The sequence below is a fragment of the Leucoraja erinacea genome, chromosome 13 (assembly GCF_028641065.1).
Source record: "Leucoraja erinacea ecotype New England chromosome 13, Leri_hhj_1, whole genome shotgun sequence".
Classification (NCBI taxonomy): Eukaryota; Metazoa; Chordata; class Chondrichthyes; order Rajiformes; family Rajidae; genus Leucoraja; species Leucoraja erinaceus.
Genome location: NC_073389.1, coordinates 43,630,995 through 43,657,797, shown reverse-complemented (window position 1 = coordinate 43,657,797; position 26,803 = coordinate 43,630,995). Strand labels below are relative to the sequence as shown.

The window sequence follows — 26,803 nt, the reverse complement described above, 5'->3', positions numbered from 1 at the left end:
GTCTTTATTATTTTCTAGTTCTCAGCTGGGTCGCCTGGGTGAGGGTGTCTGATGTTGAAAGACCCGAAACACCCAATGACCCCAGGTTACATCACTGATGATGTGTTCAGGAGCATCTATCGATGTATTTGTATCAAATAACTGGGGTGGATGAGATTATTAGAATATTAAGGATTATGTACTTCCCCCTACCTGTATTATTAATTGCTTTATATACTCTAGGATGAATGAATGAGTGATTGATTGGTGGGAGATGCAATTATTTTCCATAGTTGGAGCTTGGCCTAGTTTTGCCTTTTATCCTTGCTATCCTCACTGCTTTCAAAAGATTTCCAAGAATTTAAAAATTGAGCAGGAATATTACAATATTTATTCTTCCTCATCTGAAACCCTTTAAAATATTTCACTGCTAATCTGACCTGATCATTAAACCATTGAACCCTGTCAGTATCTACGATTCATCGTCACACTGGGCTTAAGAGAACAGCCAAGGAAGCCACAGAATATAATATAGGGAGGATACATGGCCCACGACCCTCTATCAATTATTTAGCAGAGTTATCCAGTAAGTCCAGATGACCAGGGTTCTGTAATTTATTTCTGTCATCAAAACATTTTCCTTCCAGCACCCCTACAAGCAGGCAATGTATTCCAGATCCTTACAAAGGCACAATTATTACTTCAATTGATAACAATGCACATTTAAAAATCCTAATTGCATTAACACTGAAAAGGCCATTATTGTACTGTTATGGCATACTCCGATTATCTTATTACAATACCGATGTTGTCAATAAGAGTGTAGGTAGCTTTGTGGTAGCTGCCGGAAATTTTAGAAAAACACAAACATTATTTAAAAGAAAGCACTTTTCTCGACATCCCTATATTTCAATCATGAAAAAGGTTTGCTGTTTAAATAGGGATTCTGACCGTCTAAATGCGATTTCATCACGACTGGCACTTTCAGTTCACATAACTGAGCAGTCGAAGATATAAGGGTCTATAACAAATTAGCATTAAAAATTAAAAACATCTGAAATTAAATAAGCTCAATGACACACTTACCTCAGACATGCATGTAAAACCTAACCAGTGGTACATGCCAGATGAGAAAATACTACCTGAAATAAAAATCAGATATAGGACTCAAAAGAAAAGTTTTAGTTTCTAAATCCCAAATCTATGTCTGTAGATCAAGGTCTGTTAATGTGCCTTCTCCAAATTCTTCAATCCTGGAACTTCCTGCATTCGAAAATTGCCCAGAATCTGCGCTGGTTTGACCACTTTGATCATGCATTTCATTCTCGACTGTAGATATAAAGGAACCCGAACAGGAGCTTAAGCTCTTGGTTTTGGTGACAACTATGAGTGGATCACAGCACTCCTCTGAATCTTCAACCGATGTCAGCACATGCAAGGGAGCACTTTGGGACGGCTCACTGAAGCACTGCAAGAATAAATCAATGAAGAAATATTTAACAAATGGGATTGGGCACAACACATTACTCTGATACAATATTAGTCAAAAACAAAATAGTAGGAACAAAAGTGTTCAGGTTTAGACTGAAGCCATTGTTGGCATAAAAAGTGCAAATCAAGTAAATACCGACAATCCACTTTAGTTTCTTAATTAAAAGGTCAGAACATAGGCTATCCAAATTTGCTGACAATGCAAAGCTGGGTGGGAAAATAACTTGTAGAATGAGCACAAAGGGACTGCAATTGCATGAACATACTAGATCATGGTGGATGTTTATGTTTTATGTAGTTGTGTGCCTTGGTGCTTTTTTTTAGTATGGCTGTATGGTCATTCGAGTTTCACTGTGCCTTAATTGATACACCTGACAATAAACAGACCTTTGAACCTTTGAAATGAGTAGGCAAAGTGTTGACAGCGGGAGGATTTTGTGGGCACAGAGAATAGAAAACGTGAGGGCCTGAAGTTTGCAAGGAAAGATTAAGAATCCCAATGCAATTGCTAATATTTCCCTGCAAACCTCTCTGTGACTCTGGGAGTCCTGAACATGCAGCCAGTTGCCCACAGTGGTTGACCACAATTGCAAATTCTGGGACAATACTTTAAAAACAGTAGAACATTTATAACTGTCAGTGTTTTAAAGAGATCTCTATGAGCTTGCACAAAAGAAAATAATACGCTTGTTCAATGTCCAGCATGTGTGTATTTTGCTTTTGGGTTTTGGAAAAATCAATGAAGTACATAGTGATAATCTCATTTAACATATTGACTAGGGAATATCCTTTGACCAGTACAACAGGCAACCCAGCTCTTCAGTGAGTGGAACATCAGGGTTGTATGTCCATCTGAGGCAGTAATGTTTTGTTAAACTGTATTAATTCCTCAGTGAAAAACAGGAAAATATGTTTAACCAGAATGATATGGGCAAGCGTTTAAGAAGGAACAGCAGATGCTGGAAAATCGAAGGTAAACAAAAATGCTGGAGAAACTCAGCGGGTGCAGCAGCATCTATGGAGCGAAGGAAACCCTTCTTCAGACAGATATGGGCAAGCCGCTGTTACGGGTCCAAAACCTACAACCTTCTCATTCAAAGTTGAGAGTATTACCATTAAAACAATCTTGACACAAGACATGTTGGATTCTGTTAATAACTTTAACCTTTCCTCTTTCTCCACTTTTTCATTATTAGATACAAACAAGTTACAGGGGAAATATTATGAGATTAAGTAGATTTCAGTCTCTTGACTATATTTCATTATCTTTGGAAACCACATTGTAAATTGGCTGGGAGAGTGACTGCCAAATATCAATCAAAAGACCAAACTTGGAACTTGACGAACCTGAGCACAGTTTCATCAAGTGTCTGAAAATTGCTTTATATCTTTTATTTCTTTAACAAATGTACAATGATATTTTTCCATGAATCAGCAACTAATTTATTAAATAATAATTTCCAAAAGTATGAAAAACTTAATGGGCACACTGGAATTTTATATATCAACCATGATAGATCTCAACCGTGCCTCAAAACTTAAAAAGAAGGTAAGTAAAATGGAAATAGTTGGGAAGCCAAAGTATATTAAGAAGTATATTTTACATTAATGTATTAAGTCTCAAAACATTTTACATAATGACTTAAGAGTTTTCATATTTCTTTTTAATCAGGTTGAAAAAGGTGGTCCAGATATGAAAGAGATTACATACCTCTTGTATATGTTCTGGCAAGGTGTGTGGTGGAAACAAGGCATACATTATGCATCTGTACGTGCAATGTATACACAAGGTGCATCCTACTGGTACAATGAAAAACACCACCAGTGAAACAAAGAAGCCTATAGCAATCTGCCACTCGGGAGTAGCACCTAGGGAAAATAAAAATAAAATTATGAAACTAATTTTACAGCAGTAATTACAAAATAAATATCCTTATGATATCCCAGCATAATGCCATTGAATGGTTTGTTCTTCAACACCGATCTCCTCCAGAAGGGAATGGGAACGTTACAATATGGAGAAAGTAATTCGTCTACCAGCATGTAGAATGATTTAAAGATGGCATTCCTCACATCTCCTATTAGGTTTCTCCTGAATAATCCAACTAACAATTTGACCTAAACGTAGTAAACTGAGTCACAATCCTTTTGATATAGAACAGCTTGAGCTACTGGATCCCTACCTTTTGCTAGTCGCAATACTGTCAGCTTTCAAACGGGATGGCCATAGAACACAGAGCAGTAAAGAGTACAAAAACAGGCCCTTCAGACCACAATGTATAAGGCTAAACTAATCTCCTTTGTCCCTATGTGATCATATCCCTCCATTCCATTCGTATCTAAAAGTCTCTTGAATGTCACATAAAATGAGAGCACTATTACAAGGCCCATTTAACACATGTGACCTTTGACTAAATTTTCATCTCACGGTCAGAAAGAAAATTCCACTGCCATAACAAAAGTTGCACTTTTGTCCATAAATCTAGCTCCAATAGAAGCCAAACTAAGTTGCACTATGAGATGACAGTGCAGTTGCAACAGTGGCATGTTCACTTACCCAGATTGGGAATAGATACAGTGCAGGTACACAAGTAGCAAGAAAATGAAAGACTGTTAGGGGAATATCCATTAAAAAAATACTACACATACCACACTATTTTAAAGAAATAGTTTAAATCGTACCACCAGTCTTTTCACACACAACCAAACTAGCCTGTCCTGTTGTGTTGTACATGGAGCTGAAAGCTAGTACATTCAGACAATATGTGGTCCAAGGGTCAAGATTCAGAACTACCAATCTGTTTGTGCTGTTTTTCTCCTGCAAAGAAATAAAATGGTATTAGCAAGTTTGTTGAATAAAAAAATATTTGATGGCACATCGCAAAGATAATTATTATCCATTAATTATTATCCATCAGCATACGATAGTTAGCTTTGTGATGCACTTTGTTTGCATTGTTCCAACTCTGCAGTGAGCAATACATTTGTTTAAATAGGTGGAATATACAATTGAGTGATATGAAAATTTGACACCAAAACAATAAAATTGCAAGAATTTTAAAAGGACATCCTAACATTTTCCTCAAGTTTCAACTCAGCCAAGCCATCCTCTTAACATCCATGCCTTTTAGCAGTGGCAGCAACCAGTCTCAAGAGGAATGAAGGAAATTCCAATTAGAACTATGCAATTTAAAAGCATTCTTACACTATTTATCATTTCATGCAGAAAACTCCAGCAGAAAACACCTGAAGTCACAGTGGCGCAGCAGTAGAGCTGCTGTCTTCCAGTGCCAGAGACCCAGGTTAAATTCTGACTACGGGTGCTGTCTGTATGGAGTTTGTACGTTCTCCACGTGACCTGCGTGGGTTTTCTCCGGTTGCTCGTTTGCTCCCACATTCCAAAGATGTACAGATTTGTAGGTTATTTGGCTTTGGTAAAATTGAATATCATCCCTAGCGTGCAGGATAGTGTTAGTGCATAGGGATCGCTAGTTGGTGCGGACTCAGTGGACCGAAGGTCCTGTTTTCACGCTGTATCTTTAAACTAAACTAAATAATTCAACTTAAATATGTCAATACCATTAATACAGAGGAAATACTGTGTCAGAAACCAACGTGCCTAAATAAATATCAAAAGGAAATTTACAAGATGTAATACTAATAAACCTGAAATTATAAAGCTCATGTTTCTATGGTGTATTTCATGACCTCAGGTCACCACAATGTGCTCAATGCACAGTGAGCATTATTTCTATAGTGAGATGCAATCACTGCTGTATGTAGGAACTAAGCTTTGCCATTGGGATATCAGTTAAATGTAACGTGTGATGTAAGAAATGTGCCAGTAGTTGGATGCGCTTTAAAGCCTTTTTCGAAGTCACAGCCGTAAAAGCTAATAAACACCACAAATTATCCATGGACCCCAGAAATGCTGCCTGACCCACTTAGTTACTCCAGCACCTTGTGTTTTGCTTTAAAGCAAATTATATATAGTTTACATGCTGCGACTCGGTACTTTTGCCAAACCTATGTGTAATATTCTAGCATCCTGGCAAAGGGTACTACTGAGGCTGATTTTATATTCTACATATAGTGAGGATATTGAGATTCTAGAAAAGGTTGCACATCAGGGAAACCATGGAGGAGTCAAATCTTTGCTTTGTATGGTTAATCTACAAAATGCAGAGTTATTTACTTTCAAAGCCCACCTGATTCAATTTAGGAACAAAGGGATTGAGTGCAGATGGATTATGAAGCCCATTGCCTGCTGAGTACCTCCAACAATTGTTTTTGTACATTTTAGGTTAAATGTTCTAATTTCCTCCTTTTTCACCATTTCTATAATTTGTGAATCTGGCAATGGTAGACATCCATACACACATTATATATAATGTAGAGAGAGGGATAACATCTATGTAGACTTCTATTTATGGACTATAGCTCTGCCTTCAACACCATAATACCATCCCATCTCATCTCCAAATTCGTGAACTTAAGAATCAGCACCCTCCTCTGCCACTGACTGGACCCTTGACTTTCTGATCAACAGTGAGGATATGTGACAAAACCTCTTACAAAATAATTCTCAACACTGGTTTGAAAAGCAAAAACTTTCAAATATGTTTGAAACATTACATCTGGAAGAGATGAGATTCCTCTTAGCAGGTAAAGCAGACCAATTCCAAAAGACGTGGTCTACGTTTCTGGACCTATTACAAGCATGAGGTGCAATAGTAATTTTAAAAATAAATAAATAAATAAATGGTATCAGGACCTGGTAACGGGAGGTAAAACAACAAAAACAGACTTGGTTGGTAGTCCCCTTTCTGCGGAGTTTAATGTTATAATAGAGCGATTGTTCCTACTTTCTTTTTCTTTCTTTTCTAGGGTCTACTTTCTCACTTTACTTCCTTCTCTAAATTATTTTCTAAGGGGCTTTCTTTTCCCAACACTCTTGCACTTCACGACTTGCGCACTTTCTTTACTTTCCTTACTTCTATCTTTTTCTTAAAGCTCAAAAAAAATGAAGCGGTACAAAAAATGTATTAAGATATATGTGTTGTGTAGTATTGTAATTTACCGTACTTCTAATAAAAATAATTAAAAAAAAAAAAAGAAAAGCAAAAACTTGTAGTTTACAATGCCAAAATTGAAAAGTTGAGGAAAAACAAGGTGTACAGAGTTGCTTACTGGTTACAATCTGAGGAGTATGATGATGCTACTGATTATGATATGCCAATGTACCAGCTAGCAACTGATCTTCTCCATAAAGACTTGGTCTTTTGCTAGAAATTGTAATTTCTTTACCTGTCTGTTACGGACTTACAGCATATAATAGAATAATATTAAAGTTCTGATCTTGAGAATATCACATTTTTTAATTTTCGAGGCAGTCTGGGTGTTTATTACTATTTCCGTCACAACGGTCAATTTTGTAATTAGCTACAATTAGGTAACTAACTAAATCTATGCTTTAATTTCAGGTCATCCAAGTAAGATGTTTCATATTTGGTTCTGAATGCTTCAATCCATTATAACTGAAAATTTAATTAAATTCTCTTAATTTTTAAGAAAGTTATGGGCTTATATGTTAAGTCAATGGAAAAGCAATAGGGAATAAGATACTAATTTCCGAGTATGAAAATTACCATAACCTTTTTGATACTGGAGATATGAAAGTGAATTAGGTATCAAATTAAAGTTCTTTTTATGCTTTATCTGATGGGATAAATTACAGGCTTGATTTTTAAAATCTCAAAATTTTGAAACATTCCTACTATTTATGTATAGTATTATCTGGATTGCATGCAAAACAAAGCTTTTCAATGTACCTCAGTACACGTGACAATAATAAACCTGAACCAAATTTCTTCGAAGGATTTGAAAATAAAGATAAGAATTCTGAAACTGCCTGCGAGACTGATTCAGTTTAAGTTCATAAGTGATAGGAGCAGAATTAGGCCATTCAGCCCATCAAGTCTACTATGCCATTCAATCATGGCTGATCTATCTTTCCCTCTCAACCAAATTTTCCTGCCTTCTTCTCATAACCCCGACACCCGTACTAATCAAGATTATATATCTATCTCTGCCTTAAAAATATTAATTGATTTGGCCTCCACAGCATTCTGTGGCAAATAATTCCACATTTACATCAACATGAACAGGGTGATTGATGGAACTTTGTGCAAGTTACTGTGCAGGCAGCAAGAGGTGTCAAGGGTTATTAATGTCTTGTTAAATATACTGCAAATGATGGATACTGCATGAGCTAATACAGTTGCTGCTTCTCATTACCCAGCTCGACAAAAACATTTAACAAACATTTAATTAACACATAAAGGCATTTTCTTATGTTGTAATGCAGACGTGTTGATTTTTTTCTTTCGAGAGTAACATATGGTAAAACTTTGCTTCACATTACATACGTTTTTAATTTCATGAGAATTTTCTTTCCAGTAGGTTATCCTGTACGAAATATCTTTATACATTTTTTCTATAGATGCATTATTTTCCATATATAGTTCGGAAATGCTGACAGTAAGCAAGTGCCCTTTTGATTCTGCCTGTACAGTTGGTGGTCCAATTTCACCTGTAATTGGAAAAGAAGTACAATTCAGTGATCTAATACATAATACATAATGTAAAAACAAGTGGATACAATAATAAAAAATATTCATCCCAGAAAATGTAAAACTCTCTTAAATTCAAATCAGATTACACTATAATTATGTCTCCTATTTAATACCTGATCCTGGTTAATGAATTGTGAGTTCAATATCAACTGTAGCAATAATCCAAATTGTTTTCCGGTGTAAGGATATTAACCTGAAGTACTAACTCTCTAGTCTCCTTTCAAAGTTACACCCTGGTACACATTATTAGCATTTTCTGTTTATTTTAAAATATTCTCATAAGTTTGCAATTAAGTTACATGGTTACACCTTACAACGTATATCATAAAGGCCATTTTGGTAAAAACACTGGATATCTAGGGCAATTAAATTAACTCATAATTCAACCTAGGCCAAACAAAAGAGGTTAAATTAATTCTGACTGGCTGGGTTTTTTTGAGTCAGTGAAAAATTACTTTCTTCATCATTACAAGACTTGACACTGCTAGGATCAAAATCTTGTATCCTTTCAGAAATTATTATACACCATCAGATATTTGGAAAGACATTTTACTTCAATAATGTATTACACATAGCAGCTTAATTGGAACATCGGTCTTAGATATTCTTAACATCCAGCTCAATATCACATCAATCTAGTCCTGGTGTAATCCTTGAAAACTATCTTCACTATCCGTATTGATAATATCAACGGCTCTGCCCTTATCAACCTTTTTAGCTACCCTCCAATCCACAGCTAATGTTATTCCACTTTTTAAGAAAGACGGGAGAGAGAAAACAGGGAATTAGAGACCAGTTAGCCTGACATCGGTGGTGGGGAAGATGCTGGAGTCAATTATAAAAGATGAAATAGCCGCACATTTGGATACCAGTAACAGGATCGATGCAAGTCAGCATGGATTTACGAAGGGGAAATCATGCTTGACTAATCTTCTGGAATTTTTTCAAGATGTAACTAGGAAAATGGACAAGGGAGTGCCAGTGGATGTAGCGTAACTGGACTTTCAGAAAGCATTTGATAAGGTCCCACATAGGAGATTAGTGGGCAAAATTAGGGCACATGGTATTGGGGGTAGAGAGGTGATTGGCAGACAGGAAACAAAGAGTTGGGATTAACGGGTCCCTTTCAGAATGGCAGGCAGTGACTAGTGGGGTACCGCAAGGCTCGGTGCTGGGACCGCAGCTATTTACAAAATACATCAATGAAGGGATTCAAAGTAACATTAGCAAATTTGCAGATGACACAAAGCTGGGTGGCAGTGTGAACTGTGAGGAGGATGTTATGAGAGTGCAGGCTGACTTGGACAGGTTGTGGGAGTGGGCAGATGCATGGCAGATGAAGTTTAATGCAGATAAATGTGAGGTTATCCACTTTGGTGGCGAAAACAGGAAGGCAGATTACTATCTAAATGGCATCAAGTTGGGAAAAGGCAAAGTACAACGGGATCTGGGGATCCTTGTACATCAGTCTATGAAAGTAAGCATAGTATTTGCTGTACATAATACATAAGAAATTTGCTATACATAAGTACATAAGAAGTACATAAATACATAAGAAATTTGCTGTACATAAGTACATAAAAAAGTATGAAAGTAAGCATGCAGGTGCAGCAGACAGTGAAGAAAGCAAATGGCATGTTGGCCTTTATAACACGAGGAATCGAATATAGGAGCAAAGAGGTCCTTCTGCAGTTATACAGAGCCCTAGTGAGACCACACCTGGAGTATTATGTACAGTTTTGATCCCCTAATTTGAGGAATGACATTCTTGCTGTTGAGGGAGTGCAGCGTAGGTTTACAAGGTTAATTCTCGGGATGGCGGGACTGTCATATGCTGAGAGAATGGAGCAGCTGGGCTTGTACACTCTGGAGTTTAGAAGGATGAGAGGGAATCTCATTGAAACATATAGGATTGTTAAGGGTTTGCACACGCTAGAGGCAGGAAACACGTTCCCGATGTTGGGGGAGTCCAGAACCAGGGGCCACAGTTTAAGAACGGTATCAAAGGTATCAAAGGTATTTTATTAGTCATATTCACATACACCCAGGTGTAGTGAAGTGAAATGCTTTTTGCCATTTTGCAGCACACAAAAAAAAAGAATACAGACATAACACCAATAAGAGTCTTAAACACAAAGAACATCCCCCCACAATGGCTCCCACCATGAGGGAAGGCACAAAGTCCAGTCCCCAACCCCAGTTCACCCATAGTCGGGCCCATTGAGGCCTCCACAGTTGCCTCTACGGAGGCCCAATGTTCCAGGCCGTTGTCGCCGGGTGATGTTGCTCCGGCGTCGGGAGAGTCCTCGTCTCCGTTCTATCAGTACTGTGACACAGATGGTTGGCTTACTGGTCTATAGTTCCCAGATTTCCTAAGTCACAGTACTGATAGAATGGTGAACGGGAAAACAGTAATATTGTAAAAGAGAAAGAGCATGACACGATGTTCTATCTAGACAGAACAAGTTATAAGTGGATAGGACAAGTTATAATATTCAAAATATAATGTGTTATAAACATTTGGACGCCTCAGCTCTGAATTTATAAACTAAATAATATCCAGATGCTAACTAAAGCTAGCTTATCGATTCGTAGCTCTTAGTGTTTGAATTCAGATCAAAAAGATGAATAATAGACAAAACATTGTGTGCATTTAAATAGTTTAAATTTTCTCACTGTTCCTGGAGGGAATAAACAAATCTGTGCACAACCAGGCCGATGTCTGATTCCCCTGATGGGCACGTAGCCGCAGGATGTATTCTCCATTAAAAATAATGTCTGCTGAAGTGAAATCACACTCTGTACGGGCGATACGTTTACATCCCTTCACTTTCTTCCAGGCTCCAACCGTACTAAGAGGAAAGAAATGAAGGGTGAATCACTGCATAGAGTAGACAAAGGGTGGCTTTCTAGACACACTAGCTGAACAAACATCAGACAAGCCACAAAGTGCTGGAGTAAATCAGCAGGTCAGGCAGCATCTCTGGAGAACATGAAGAACAGACTGAAGGGCCCGACCCAAAATGTCATTTATCCATGTTCGCCAGAAATGCTGCCAGACCCGCTGAGTTACTCCAGCACTGTCTTGTTTTGTAAACCAGCATTTGCAGTTCCTTGTTTTTACATTTTAAACATCACATATCGTTACAGTGAAGAACATGCAAATACTTGTGCCAATATTACAAAGTTTCAGTTGACGTCATGACTGCTATGCTAAACTTGAACACAAATGCTAATCAGGAACATAACCAGCATTCTCCACCAGGTGGCGCTTTGATGGCAGCCTCGCCTACAGTCTGTCTGTCCTTTTCGTCTTTTTTTGTGACTTTTAGTGTGTTTAAAAAGTTTGTGTTAATGTTCTCTGGTCTGTTTTATGTGGGAGGTGGGCGGGGGTGTCGGTGGAAACTTTTTTTCTATCTCTTACCTTGCCGGAGATGCGATTGTTTTCCGGATCGTATTTCCGGTCACTCTGCGGCCTAACATTGTGGAGCTGGAGATCTTGCTTGGGACTGACTTTGAGCCCCACCACGGGGTGTAGACTTACCATCGGAGCCGATTCCATGCCAGGGATCGACGCCCCAACCGTGCCCTGCGGACTTTAACATCAAGGAGCTCGCAGTCTCAGGTTAAGACCGACGTCAGGAAGCTCCAAAAGTTGCACGACGTTCGACTAGCTCCGACCGGGGGTCAGTTCGGCCGGCGCGGTGGAGCTGAGATTCCCCCCCGATGCAGTAGTTTGATCGCCCCGATGAGGAGGCCCGCCGCAGGCTACGGGAGTAGGATCGTCCCGTCAACGGAAGTTTAGAGGCCCCCCGACCCCAGGAGGACAAAGAAGGAAGAGATTGAACTTTTATTCGCCTTCCATCACAGTGAGGAATGTGGAGGAGTCACTGTGGTGGATGTTCATGTTAAAATGTATTTTGTGTGTTCTGTTGCTTTTTATTGGTATGATGACTGTATATTGCAAAACATACTTGGCTATTAAAGTATGACTATGATTACGATTATGATAAGCCTGTCCCAAACAATAAGAACTAGACTGGCTTGTGAATATGTTGACTGAGGTTAGAAAAAAGGTTGTTCAGCTCTGAGCCAGAAATTGAATGTTCATTTGAATGTTCAAATGAATGCAAATGAATGTGCATTTTCAATCAGAGGAGTTTTGTGTTTTAGAGAAACAGCAATGATCAGACTCTTCAGCCTACGCCCGCCATCAATCACCCATCAATCCACCACCTGAACACGAGGGGCAATTTACAGACACCAATTAACCTACAAACCCAACTGTCTTTGGGATGCGGGAGGAAACTGGAGCACCCACAGGAAACCCACGTGGTTACAGGGAGAACATACAAACTCCACAGAGACAGTAGCCGAGATTCTGATCAAACTTGAGTCTCTCTTGCTGTGAGGCAATGGCTCTACCAGCTGTGCCACTTAAAGATGATTCATTTAATTCCTAAATCCAACCAGGATTAAATGCAAACAATTGGAAGCATTCCAAACGGCTTACTTATCAATTTTTGCTGATGTGTAAAAAAATATATAAACTGCATGTCAATTGCATTGGCAGCAGTGTGTGGTAAACAGCATTCATACCATTAAAGACAGATTTTGCTGAGGTAATGAAGTTTCCAACCCCCCACCAGTTAATTCTGATGCACAATACACCTATGTGGTTTTTTTCTTTCCTGTTGTGTCATTTGAAATCTTGCAGGTAGGACCAGTTTTAAATTTATTAAAAACACATTTAAAAAAAGAGCAAAAACCTTTATATAAATAAATAATATAAACTGATAAAAAATACTGGAGAAACTCAGCGGGTGAGGCAGCATCTATGGAGCGAAGGAAATAGGCAACATTTCGGCCCGAAACGTTGCCTATTTCCTTCGCTCCATAGATGCTGCCTTACCCGCTGAGTTTCTCCAGCATATTTGTCTACCTTCGATTTTCCAGCATCTGCAGTTCCTTTTTAAACACAAACTGATAGGGGGGTTTACAGACAGAAATATATCAGAGGAATTAAAATGAGAGCCCACGAGTGACTCAGTTAATAAAAAGTTCACATCTTTATTATCGACTGAGTGTTTTCTTATTCTTTTCTAATTTGGGGCAAGTGTCTAGAGCGGTAGTGAACTGCACTTAGCACTCAATTTAAACTGTACTGAAACCAGCAACTTTTCTGACTATTACTGACATGGGCAGCAGGCTTACAAGTATAGAGTAAAGGGCAGTGAGCTCAATTAAAATAGCATGAAATTCTCCAGTTCCCATATGATCATTGCTTTTAGGGGAAAGGTGCTGAGTACAATGATTACTGAGCACTATGTTTACATATCTGTTATGCTGCTGCAAGAAAGAATTTCATTGTTCCGTTTCTGGACATATGATAATAAAACACTCTTGACTCTTGATAGACACAAAAAGCTGGAGTAATTCAGCGGGTCAAACACCATCTTTGGAGAAAAGGAATAGGTGAGGCTTTGGGTCGAGATGTGTCTTGACCCGAAATCATACCTATTCCTTTTCTCCAAAGATGGTGTCTGACCCGCTGAGTTACCCCAGCTTTTTATGTTTATCTTCGATTGAAACCAGCATCTGTAGTTCCTTCCTCCACTCTTGACTCCTGAACATGTTCTCTTGGGTGGATATCAGTGTGGAAGGGAAATTGAAGCAAGTGGCTTCACTGGGTATCCTCAACCAATCAAGACCAATAAGGACAATTTGTAGGAAGGAACTGCATATGCTGGTTTACACCAAAGATAGACATAAAAAGCTGGAAAACTAAGGGAGAGTTTGGTGAGGATAATCTAGCAGTGGAGCTTGATGCCAATAAATGTTCTACTGTTTCACTGCAGTGCTTTGCATCCGCAATGTCCAATGACCAGACATTGTGAGATACTGCTGGTTCTCACTGTCTTCAGCCTAAATCAGTGTTTGTCTTGGAGTCTTAAGGGCCTGTCCCACTTGGGCCGTCACTTACGCGACAGGCCGGCAATGACGGTCGCGAGACCCTTCTTCAGTCTGAAAGAAGGGTCTTGACCCGAAACGTCACCCATTCCTTCTCTCCAGAGATGCTGCCGGTCCTGCTGAGTTACTCCTGCATTTTGTGTCCATCTCCAATCGTCTTGGCTCTGCTCTGGGAGTAGGAATGGGGGCGGATCCGGATCCGCAACGGCCGTGAGCCCCAGGCTGAGTTCTTGATAGTTTGCCTGCTTCTGCTGCTGTTGGAGGTGAGATGTTGCGTCGTGCCAGGGTCTTGGGCCTGTCCCACTTTGGTCGTCAGTTACGCGACAGGCCGGTGGCGAGCGAAGATTTAGTGCAGGACGAAGTCCACACTCCTCCACGCCACTCCACACTCCTCCACACCACTCCATGCACCCGTCCCCGCGCTACCCACACGTTACCCACACGCTAGCAGGTCGCGTAAATGACTCGCAAAAGACAGCCACGTGGGACAGGCCCTTTACCTGTTCCATCAGAGGCTCTGATCTACTGCCTTGCCATTTAGCTCATAATTTCAGTTGTGAGCTCCTGCTAATTTGGTGGTGAACCTTTTTCTCAGATATAGTTTTTTTTTGGGCTTATCTAAACATACCCCTCAATAAAGGGAAATTATCAATTATTTTAATTGCCTGTAGCATTGGCAATCTGAATGTATGGGTGTTCTTAAGATTTCATTTTAATATAAGAAACAGACCCTTTAAAGATTAGATTGTAAATCACAGTTTAAAAACACCTTACATAATCCCGAGAGGCAAACATTTAACAATGTCACTGTCTCTCTCCTGGCTGCCGAAACTTAAAACACATCTTATCTCAACACTTGACTGCTCTTATCTCTTGCAAAGGAAGTGACTGCAGATGCGGGGGATACACCAAAGATAGACACAAAATGCTGACGTAACTCACCGGGACAGGCAGCATCTGTGGAGAGAAGGAATGGGTGATATTTTGTGTCGAGACCCTTCTTCAGATGTCTCAACCTGAAACGCCACCCATTCCTTTGCTCCATAGATGCTGCCTGTCCCGCTGAGTTACTTCAGCATGTTGTGTCTATCTTTGGTGCTCTTATCTCTTCTGGTTTACCTCAACCATGTCAAAGTAAAACTTACTTTGTCAAGTTCATCAGGTCTCGGCAAAAAAAGAGGATTTAAAATAGATTTTAAGATTATCTTGATTGATTTAATTCTCTTTTCAATATCTTCTATCATCTTTTCCTTGTCCTTACGCGCCTCCTTACCTCTTCCTCCTTCTCTTACCTCGTCAATTAAGCTCTTTTTGTATACTACAAGTTCTCTTTCTGAAAGAAGTTAACAACTCAACAATAAGGGACTTACCTTCTATAATTGACAGTATAGTTCACACTGTAATTACTGTTCTTCACATTGTCCCACTTTAGCACATACTTGAGATTAAATGCCTGAATTCGAATATGTGTTGGGATCTTTATTTCTCCGAACACTGTTCAAAAATAAATAAAATGAATGTTTTGTTAATCTCAGAAGCAATAAATTACCAAGCAACCTCAACATGTTTTACCTCTTTAAACAAAGAGCATTCAGATCTGATGAAAAGGTTATCAACCTGAAATTATAATTGTTTCTTGCTCCACAGATGCTGCTTGACCTGGTAAATATTTCCATATTATTGCTGCAATTCTCCAGCAGGCAACCTTTTTATTCAAACAAGGAACTGCAGGTCGGTTAATACACAAAAGGATACAAAGTGCGAGAGTAACTCAGCAGGTAAAGCATTTCCAGAGAGGCTGCCTGACCCGCTGAATTACTCTAGCGCTTTGTGTCTTTTTGTCTGCTTTTCATGTTGTTTATGGCAAATATTTTATCAACAAGATTTTGAAATAAAAGGACAATTAAATCTATATTTAATATGCAATGTAATATTATGCAATAATTGACTTCCCCACTTGTTCAGCAATTAAGCTCAACTTATAGGCAGCTCAGTACTGAGTGGTGATGAGGTGCTTTATTGTACACATCAGGCAGAGGGAGTATAAGTAAGGAAATGTAAGGCTGCAACAAGTTGGCATCCCACAGCTAAATGTCATCTGGAAGTTCAATATTGGAGCCATGGCAGCCACATTCCTTAAGAGTTCTGAACTTCCTGCCACTTTGAGATGGATCTGTTTGACAATAAGCCCCTGGTCTCTGGGTGATAAAGAAAATCAAATATAGTTTATGTTCTTGGAAATCTGTTGCGTCCAAGAATAAAATTTAATTTAATCACACAAATCACCTGCCGTTTACACCATTAATTCGGGAAATGGTTAATAATCTAGAAGGCATTTGTAATGGGACCTGCGTTATCTGCCGTGGCACAGAATGTTTACCAGTCAATTGCAGGGCTGTACAATTGCAGTCTCCATGGGCCTTTTTACAATAGCATAGGAATTTAGTACACATAATAGTGATCTCCTCAGGCTAATACACATCAGAAACTTAGTGGGTGTAGGAAATGACATGCTGCATGCAAGACTTTGCCCTGCAAACATTCTGGTAGATTGAGAAGGAAAGCAATCAAGGGTGGAGATGTTTATGTCATTAGCAAGGAAAATATAGTTGTTTTTTTTACCAAATGGTTCTTTAAAAGGTTTCTCACATGGAACATTTTATTCATAGTTTAAACAAGCTCTGGGTAGTTCTGGACAGTACTCTGCAGCAATTTGAGCTATTCTAAGAAATATTTAGAAGTGAGATTACCAACTAGTAAAGTTAAAGTCTCTTAACTTTATCATTAACTTCTTAATCTCTTTTATATATAAATTAGGGCTTTCAATTAAAAAAAAAATAGATGAGGAACAACTGTGCAAGTGTAAACTGATGTTTCTTATTGCTTCATGTGGTGAAAATTGTCTTTTTTTCACAGCCATCCATAGTGTAGTCTGTGGTAAGTGAGAAGAAAGTGCATATTACTTAATGTTAAGTTTATCCTTAACTTAGTCATTTAAACTAATGATTTTCGTCACAAGCAATGTTCTTGTGAGTTTGAAGCTTTTAGCTGGAGCTTGCAGATTTAAGTAAGGAGGTAAGCAATGGACATTGAGAAGGGACACCTTTGGAAACTAAAGCCTTTTCAGCTGAGATCAACGGGGTCAAGGAAAGAGCGTTCACGTCGCGGCCCTGTTTTCACCAATCTTTCCGCCACCACGCACAGGAAGCGCAAGACAGACACCATTGTATGCAGATGCCGAGAAGTGTGTTCAGCTCTAACTGAACAACTGCTAATCTATAATCTGTATAAAAATGGAGGCAAAGAAGCAACAGTATGTTTTTCTTCTACAGTGATCCTTGAAGCAAAGTTGCCTCAGAGTATGGACTAAATTAGTGTGAGGACCTTGGTAAGGAGGGTCAATGAGAGGATCTCAACACTAGACATGGATTGGATAGTGCAACATTGGTGTCAGTCAGGTTGTTGGTGGTGAGTATTTATAGTATTTACAGTGAGTAAAGACAGCACAGGAAAAGAGATTGGATTACATTTTAAAGGGATCCTTTCTGAAATAAAAAGTATTGCAGGCAAGTTTGGTCCTGCTATGGTACAGCTTGCCATGGTTTTTAAGGCATATTGGATAATTAGCTTAGTTTAGGGATTCATCATGGAAATGGGCCTTTCGGCCCACCACGTCTACGCCGACCAGCGATCCCCATACACTAGCACTATCCAACACACTAGGGATAATTTACAATCTTTACGAAAGCCTATTAACCTGTACGTCTTTGGAGTGTGGGAGGAAACCGGAGCACCCGGGGAAAACCCACGTGGTCACTGGGAGAACGTACAACCTCTGTACAGACAACACCCATAGTCGCGATCGAACCTGGGTCTCTGGCGCTGTAAGGCAGCACTCCACTGCTGCACCACCTTGTGGCCCCACTTACTTTTATTAAGTGGAGCATGGCTAACAGCAGAATTGACACAGAAATTTGACACCCCATGATTGATAGAATATCCCAGATTTGGTATTTAAATACCATCATATTTAAAGAAACACTACCAGCATTGGTCAGTAAAACCAATAAAATCAATTGCATCAGTTATGATTGGAAGAACATTAAATCTCCCAATGGAAGTTTGATGAGGGATAACACCCACAAAAATCCTATTTTTCCAAATCAACCAGTTCCTAGTTTTGCCTTTAAGCTTCATCTTTTAATGAACCAGCTGTTAGAATCACTCAATAAACAGCCTGGTCAGCAAGGAATATAAAATGGCATTTAACATAATCATATATAATCCAGAAGAATCTTAAAATTATTCAAAAGGTTTTCTCCACACCACCCCAACTGGAAAGTTTACTTACTGTAATTTGTGACACCAGTCTCAAGCTAGACTCCATTAGTTTGACCAAATGCCCTAAATTTGCTTTATCTATGCAATTCCCTGTCATCTCAATGGCAACCTTCAATGATCTCCTTTCATAGCTGAACATTGTTGCTTCTTTCCAAATAAAGTTTCTTATGTTAGGCATTGCATGATTCCTTTGCATCACAGTATGCAGCAGACTGTGACATCTACAACTTGTACTCCTCTCTGGCCGCATAGTTAAAAACTATATTCACTTTATTGACTGATGCTCAATTGTGTCAAGAGACAAGTTTTTTAAAATTATCGTATGTCCCGAAACAGAACAATTAAATTCTTATTTGCAGCACCACAACAACTATCTAAATACATTGGAAGCCATAATAAACAACACAAAATTGTTCAATAAATTTAAAAAAAACACGAAAAGTGCAAAAACAAAAACATAGCCCCAAGTCCCTAGTGAATCAAGGCAGTTCATAATTTGGAGTTTAATTGGAATTCATAGTGTTCATCAGTTGGAAAGAAGCTGTTCCTGAAGCTGGACATTACAGTTTTCATGCTCCTGTACCTTCTTCCCTGTGTCAGGAGTGAAATGAGAGTTTGGCCAGAGTGGTGTGGTTCTGATTCTAGCACCTCCTATAGATCCCTTCGATGGCAACTGCAACCTTCAACTCCTTCAACTTCAACATACTTTAATGAACATATGTTCATCCAGAACTTTCCTTGCCATGCTGTACACTTGTCTCTCAACTTTCAAGTCAATCTTCTCAATTAAAATATATTGAGCAATTTATTTAATGGCGTCTGATTGCCTTCCCAGGTCAGCCCTCATTCCTAGTTTTGTAACTGCCTGAAAATATTATCATTTATACTCCCTACAAATTGGTCCAAAGCAAATGGAACTAGGGCATTTAACGTGAATGCCAAATGAATATGTTTCTGTTAATGTATTATTTCATTTAACTTTATAATGAAAAATTACAACACGGAAGTAAAATCTACTGCCACGTGCGGCGGCAAACAGACTGTCTGGTGAACTTCTGTAACTTTGTCAGCGCCAAAACATCGTAACACTGGCGTACAGCCTAGGTGATGTCTGATATATGTATTTACAGGGTTGTATGCAAAACTAAGCATTTCACTGTACCAAGGTACACGTGACAATAAAGTCTTGTACCGTATCAAGTACAGGCCTGTTAAGTTATTACAAGTAAGAATTTCAGAGTTCTCTTGGTACATATGACAATTAAACACTCTTAACTCTTGACTCTCTCCTGAGGTCCTGGATGCTCTAGTGAGAGGCCTTGCACTTCCGACTTATAGAAACTTACAAAATTCTTAAGGGGTTGGACAGGCTAGATGCAGGAAGATTGTTTCTGATGTTGGGGAAGTCCAGAACAAGGGGTCACAGTTTAAGGATAAGGGGGAAATCTTTTAGGACCGAGATGAGGAAAACATTTATCACACAGAGAGTGGTGAATCTCTGGAATTCTCTGCCGCAGAAGGTAGTTGAGGCCAGTTCATTGGCTATATTTAAGAGGGAGTTAGATGTGCCCCTTGTGGCTAAAGGGATCAGGGGGTATGGAGAGAAGGCAGGTACAGGATACTGAGTTGGATGATCAGCCATGATCATATTGAATGGCGGTGCAGGCTCGAAGGGCCGAATGGCCTATTCCTGCACCTATTTTCTATGTTTCTATGTTCACATATTCTGTTGTGCTGCAGCAAATAAGAATTTCATTGTCCTATCTGACATATGACAATAAAACACTCTTGACTCTTGAAATTTAAACTGAAGTATGCAGAAACCACAATTTTGAGGTGGCCTGCGGGTAATGCAACTTTTAGATAGTGAAAAGTAGGCCTTGTCTAGACCTTCCCAATGAGACTTGCATTTTGTAGATAAACAATCAGATAAGAGTCCAGAAAGCACAGAGCATGATGCTGCACTTTCGAAGCAGATGAAGAATTGGAGATGAGGGGGGAAATAAACAAACTGTTACAACGTTCCAAACAGTTTAACACCTACCTGTTTTGCAAGAATGCACTAAACAGAAACACTCAGAAATTAACTGACATAAACAGAATGTTTTGAAAATACAGAGGAAATATATAAAAGCTTTACAACTGTATCTGTAGGAAAGAAAATAAACCCACTAACTATCACAGTGTATTCAGAAAGTAGTCAGACCCCTTGGCTTTTTCCACATTTTGTTACGTTGCAGCCTTATTCTAAAATGAATTGAATTCTTTTTTTTTAATCATCAATCTACACACAATACCCCATAATAAAAAAAAGCAAAAACAGGTGTTTAGAAATTTTTGCAAATTAAAAATAAATGACTGAAATATCACAATACAATACAATACAATTTATTTGTCACTTGAACCTCATAGAGGCTCAAATTAAATTTTGTTTCTGCAGTCATACACACATGAAAAAAAGACCCAAGACACAACACAATTTACACAGACATCCATCACAGCGCATCTCCTCCTCGCTGTGATGGAAGGCAAAAACATTTACCTCTCCCCTGCACTCCCCATTCCCCTCACGATGTCAGAGTTAAAGACCCCGGCGGGTGATGGCAATTGTCCCGCGGCCATTAAAGCCGCGCCGGGTGATGCAAGGCCACGCTCTGGGTCTTGTTGTTGGAGTCCCCAGTGGGCGCTAGCAAAGTCCCGCAGCCGTTGAAGCCACGGCGGGCGATGATGTAAGGCCCCGCTCCAGGTCATCCTCGACCCCGCTACTCGGGCGGGCAAAGTCACCGTTGCAGAAGCCTCGAAAAGCGGTCTCCCACCAGGGACCCGCGGGCTCCCGATATTACTGTCTGCCAGACCTGCGGTAAGCCTCCGAACCTCAGGGGGTCGGGTCACAGCAACGCGCCACCACCGCCCCTCCCGCTCCGGACTCGGCCAGCTCCATGATGGTGAGTAGCTCCGCAGCTCCGTGACTGGAGCCCCAGGTCGTTCCTGCTGGAGGCCGCTCCACGTTGCAGCCCCAACGACAACGGAGACCCGACAGGGAAAAGGTCGGGTTCTCCGTGCAGGGGAAAGATTTTAAAAGTCCCCCCCCCCCCCCACACACACACACACACACACACACATACCCCATCAAAAAAATAATAAAAACTACATTAAAACGGGACAAAAAATAACAAAAAGACAAACGGACTGCAGAGGCCGCTGCGACGTGAGTCGCGCCGCCCACCGGAACCGGAACATAAGTATTCGGACCCTTTACTCAGTACTTTGTTGAGGCATTTTTGGCAGCGATTACAGCCTCAAGTCTGCTTGGGTATGACGCTACAAGCTTGATACACCTGTATTTGGATAATTTCCATTCTTCTCTGCAGATCCTCTCAAGCTCAGTCAGGTTGGATGGGGAGCGTCGATGCACAGCTATTTTCATGTTTCCTCCAGACGTGACGCTTGGCATTTAGGCTAAATAGTTAAATCTTGGTTTCATCAGACCAGGGAATCTTGTTTCTCATGGTCCGAGAGTCCTTTAGGTGCCTTTTGGCAAACTCCAAGCGGGCTGTCATGTGCCTTTTACTGCGGAGTGGCTGCCGTCTGGCCGCTACCATAAAGGCCTGATTGATGGAGTGCTGCAGATATAGTTGTCCTTCTGGAAGGTTCTCCCATCTCCACAGAGGAATTCTGGAGCTCTGTCAGAGTGGTCATCAGATTCTTGGTCACCTCCCTGACTAAGGCCCTTCTCCCCCGATTGCTCAGTTTGGCTGGGTGGCCAGCTCTATGAAGAGACCAATGGGTGGTTCCAAAGTTCTTCCATTTAAGAATGACGGAGGCCACTGTGCTCTTCGGGACCTGCAATGCTACAGAAATTGTTTTATATCCTTCCCCAGATCTGTGTCATGACACAATCCTGTCTCGGAGGTCAACGGACAATTCCTTTGTCTTCATGGCTTGGTTTTTGCTCTGACATACACTGTCAACTGTGGACCCTAATATAGACACGTGTGTGCCTATCCAAATCATGTCCAATCAATTTAATTTACCACTGGTGGACTCCAATCAAGCTTAGAAACATCTCAATGGAAATCAATGGAAACATGATGAACCAAAATTCAATTTTGAATGTCATAGCAAAGGGTCTGCATACTTATGCAAATGTGACATTTCAGTTATTTATTTTTAATTACTTTGCAAAAAATTCTAAACACCTGTTTTCATTTCTTCATTCTGGGGAATTGTGTGAAGATTGATGATAAAAAAAAATAATTTAATCGATTTTAAAATAAGGCTGTTACGTAACAAAATATGGAAAAAGTGAAGGCGTCCGAATACTTTCTGAATGCACTGTAACTAGTCACATTTTCCTCAGTGGTGGGGAAAGGTCAAGAAACAGTAATTGAGGGCAGAATTGAATTGAATTGAATTGAATTGAATTGAATTGAATTCCTTTATTGTCATTCAGACCTTACGGTCTGAACGACATTTCGTGGCTGCAGTCATACATACAATAATACAATAATAAACAACACTAAACACAAATTAACATCCACCACAGTGTATCCTCCAAGCACCTCCTCACTGTGGTGGAGGCAAAAATCTTAGGGCTGCAGTCTCTTCCCTCCTCTTCTCCCTCTGCGCTGAGGCGATACCCCACCGGGCGATGGTACATCCAGTCCCGCGGCTCACCGAACCCCACAAACGGGCCGACTCAAACACCGCGGCCCGGGGTGGTCGAAGCTGCCGCCCTCCAGTCCAGCGGACGCAGCCGCTGGCCCGCGGCTGAACCCCGGGCTCAGGTCACCGCCGCCAGAACGCCGTCCCAGCCACCGGAGCACCGTTCCAGCCCCTAGCCGGATCGCCCGCACGTGAGTGCCGTTCCTCCCTCGGGCTGGGCCGCCCCAACGGGAGCGCCGTTCCACCCTCGGGATGGGCCGCTCCGACGGGAGCACCACAGTCCCTCACGGGAGAGTCTCAGCCCCGCGCCAGGCCGCCCTCACGGGAGCGTCACAGCCCCTCGCAGGAGCGCCGTTCCAGCCCCGAGCTGGACCGCCCTCACGGGAGCGAGCCCAGGGCGAGTCCTGACTGGCTCTGCCTCCGGAGTCTCGAGGTCGCCAGTTCCGCCATTAGACCTCACCGCAGACGGAGGCAGAGAAGGGGGATACGACAAAAAAGTCGCATTCCCCGAAGGGAGACACAGCAAGCCCCGTTTCACCCCCCTCCCCACACATAAACACAACCTAAAAACCAAAAACTTAACTAGACAAAACGGAAAAAAACACAAAAAAAGTAAAGACAAACGGACTGCAGGCGAGCCGCAGCCGTTCACCAGCGCCGCCACTTCCAGTAGTTGCTTAATGTGGATTGACTAGAGAAAGCCACACAGTTAAATTAAAGGTAAAAAATGTGTATAATTAAGTATTTTTTGTGATGAACCTGGTGAATTGATAAGGTAAACGTGATTAATGTTTCATAAGGACTTTCAGAAGACATTGGATAATGCCACATGTACTGAAGGCAATGGGATAAAAACATCTGTTGCAACATGGATACAGAATTGGTCAGTAATAGGAAGCGGAATATTGAGAATATTCTCAGGTAAGGTATTTTTTCTTTGTAGTGGAGGAAAGTGCGCTGAGGAGCTCCCTAGAAATGGACCACTGCTTTTCTTGTACATTAATATTTAAACAATTCCAAATTTTCAGGTTACTGAGAAGTTAGGAAGTATACTGTTGAAGGATAGTATTCAATAAGATATAGATGACACGTGAATTTTAATGTTGAAAACTATGACATTTTATTTTTTGTTGTGAAGCATATGAAGTGGCAACATAAACAAGATAGGATCTTTGAACAAGAGGGCATAGTATTAATTGGATACAAAGAACTCCAGATTCTGGTTGACAAAACAAAACGCAAAGTGCTGGAATAACTCAACGGGCCAGGCAGCATCTCTGGAGAATATCTTTACTCAGAGAGTGGTAAGCTGTGTGGAATGAGCTTCCAGTGGAAATGGTGGAGGCAGGTTCGATTTTATCATTTAAAAATAAATTGGATAGGTATATGGATGGGAAAGGAATGGAGGGTTATGGTCTGAGTGCAGGTAGATGGGACTAGGGGAAAATAAGTATTCGGCACGGACTTGAAGGGCCGAGATGGCCTTTTTTCCGTGTTGTAATTGTTATATGGTTACATGATTATAATATGGATAGGTGATGTTTCGGATCCAATCTGAAACGTCACCTCACCATGTTCTCCAGAGATTCTGACCTATACTCCAGCGAGGCAGCATCTATGGAGCGAAGGAATAGGTGACGTTTCGGATCGAGACCCTTCTTCAGACCTGAAGGTGGGTCTCGATCCGAAACATCACCTATTTCCTTCGCTCCATAGATGCTGCCTCACCCGCTGAATTTCTCCAGCATTTTCATCTACGTGAGAAACAGGGACTGTTCTGATACGAGTTTGCTAAAATTAAGGGTACAGACAGAATTATTCAAATTGAAGAGAATACAGAATGACAGTGGTGACCAAAAAGGACATGTAGATTTGTGTTTTTATACACAGAAAGAGGTTTGAGTCTGTAATATGATTCAACCACGGGGCTGCTGTATTGCTCAAACAGTGAACCGGTACAGACTCAAAATGCTGTAGCCGTCCACATCCTCCTGCCATTCCATTATCCAGTGTAATTATTATAAAAATGATTATTCACAATAAAAGAAGCAAATAGCGTTTTAACGAGCACGCATTTTCTGTCAATATTCACAAGTGCGGTGCTGTTTAAGTCCAAAGGTAGAATCGGGGGGACACGCCCTCTCAAGGGTTAAATGCTCCAGGTCCAGGTCCAGGTCCAAGCTCGGGCCTTACCTTCAAAAACCAACGCAGCTGTCAGAGAAACCCACAGGATCACCAACGCCATGCTGCCCTCCTCTTCCTGCTCTTCGCTCCCTCGGCCCCGGCGGCCCGCTTTTGCTCAGCATCCGTGTGATTTACGGGAAACACAGTCCAGAGAGGCAAGTGTGTTCGCTGCTCCGACTACCCACAGACCGGCCTCGGCACCGCCTCCAGCGACAGGTCGCTGCCACTGCAGCCCCGGCCGCTGGCTCAGCACCGCCCCCAGCGCCAAGACGCTGCCACTACAGCCGCAACACCGCCTCCAGCGACAGGACGCAGCCACTACAGCCGCAACATCGCCTCCAGCGACAGGACGCTGCCACTACAGCCGCAACACCGCCTCCAGCGACAGGACGCAGCCTCAGCACCGCCTCCTGCGTCAGGGTTTCCCTCTTCCATTATAGGTGAGGCTCTCACCTGGGTCACCTGCAGCTTCACTTTCACTTCCGCTATTCGTAACAAGGACAGAGTCCCCCTTTTTATCATCTTCCACCCCATCAGCCGTCGCATACAACATCTGTTCCCGATGTTGGGGAAGTCCAGAACAAGGGGTCCCAGTTTAAGGATAAGGGGGAAATCTTTTAGGACCGAGATGAGAAAAATATTTCTCACACAGAGAGTGGTGAATCTCTGAAATTCTCTGCCACAGAAGGTAGTTGAGGCCAGTTCATTGGCTATATTTAAGAGGGAGTTAGATGTGGCCCTTGTGGCTAAAGGGATCAGGGGGTATGGAGAGAAGGCAGGTACAGGACACTGAGTTGGATGATCAGCCATGATCATATTGAATGGCGGTGCAGGCTCAAAGAGCCGAATGACCTACGCTTGCACCTATTTTCTATGTTTCTGTTTCTATATCAGAGCTGCCAACTCTCACGCATTGAACGTGAGACTCGCGCATTTCGCCCAATTCTCACGCTCTCATACTGATCACAGATTTCTCACGCTCTGTCGTGAGAAATTCTATGATCATCGAGAATTTCAAAATTAATGTCAACTGCTTGTGTGCGCATCTGTTGACAAGACAGCAGCATTCTTATTCTCTGTTATTTTCACTTGACCGAATCGTCACACACCTCCAAACCACGTCCCCATGCAAATTTACATTGAAAGCCACAGAACGGGCAGTGAATGATTGTCATGCAGCGCAACAAGTAAAGCCATGTCCTGCTCCCGGTGGCAGTCGAAATTTAAGGATTTGCGGGAAGTGGCTGACATGAGTGAGGCATTTGAATTTGGTGGTCTGCACTCTGCTTGAAATGGTATGAAATTGAATTTGAATTTGGTGGCCCATGCTCTGCATGAAATGGTATGAAATTGAATTTGAATTTGGTGGCCTGCACTGCTTGAAATGGTATGACATTGAATTTGAATTTGGTGGCCAGCACTCAGCTTGAAATAGTATGAATTTGAATTTGGTGGCTTGCACTCTGCTTGAAATGCTATCAATTGAATTTGAATTTGGTGGCCTGCTCTCTGCTTGAAATGGTATGAAATGAATTTTG

General features: G+C 41.1%; 1 protein-coding gene across 1 annotated transcript; it reads right to left on the bottom strand.

Moving 5' to 3' along the window:
• LOC129702970 (interferon alpha/beta receptor 1a-like) lies at window positions 1–25,483 on the bottom strand. The gene is made up of 7 exons (XM_055645089.1): window positions 25,275–25,483; window positions 15,446–15,569; window positions 10,782–10,957; window positions 7,899–8,062; window positions 4,153–4,288; window positions 3,182–3,339; window positions 1–1,447 (listed from the first exon to the last, which is right to left on the bottom strand). The coding sequence occupies exons 1-7, from the start codon at window positions 25,324–25,326 to the stop codon at window positions 1,181–1,183; spliced, it is 1,077 nt and encodes a 358-aa protein (XP_055501064.1). The 5' UTR covers window positions 25,327–25,483; the 3' UTR covers window positions 1–1,180.
• Window positions 25,484–26,803: the final 1,320 nt, after the last annotated feature.

Coding starts and splice junctions, on each gene's coding strand:
- LOC129702970 (XM_055645089.1), bottom strand. CDS start 25,326: ATGGCGTTGGTGATCCTGTGGGTTTCTCTGACAGCTGCGTTGGTTTTT. Junction 8,063..10,781: donor GTTTATTCCCTCCAGGAACA/GTGAGAAAATTT, acceptor TTCCAATTACAG/GTGAAATTGGACCACCAACT. Junction 1,448..3,181: donor TGCCAGAACATATACAAGAG/GTATGTAATCTC, acceptor TTATTCTTGCAG/TGCTTCAGTGAGCCGTCCCA.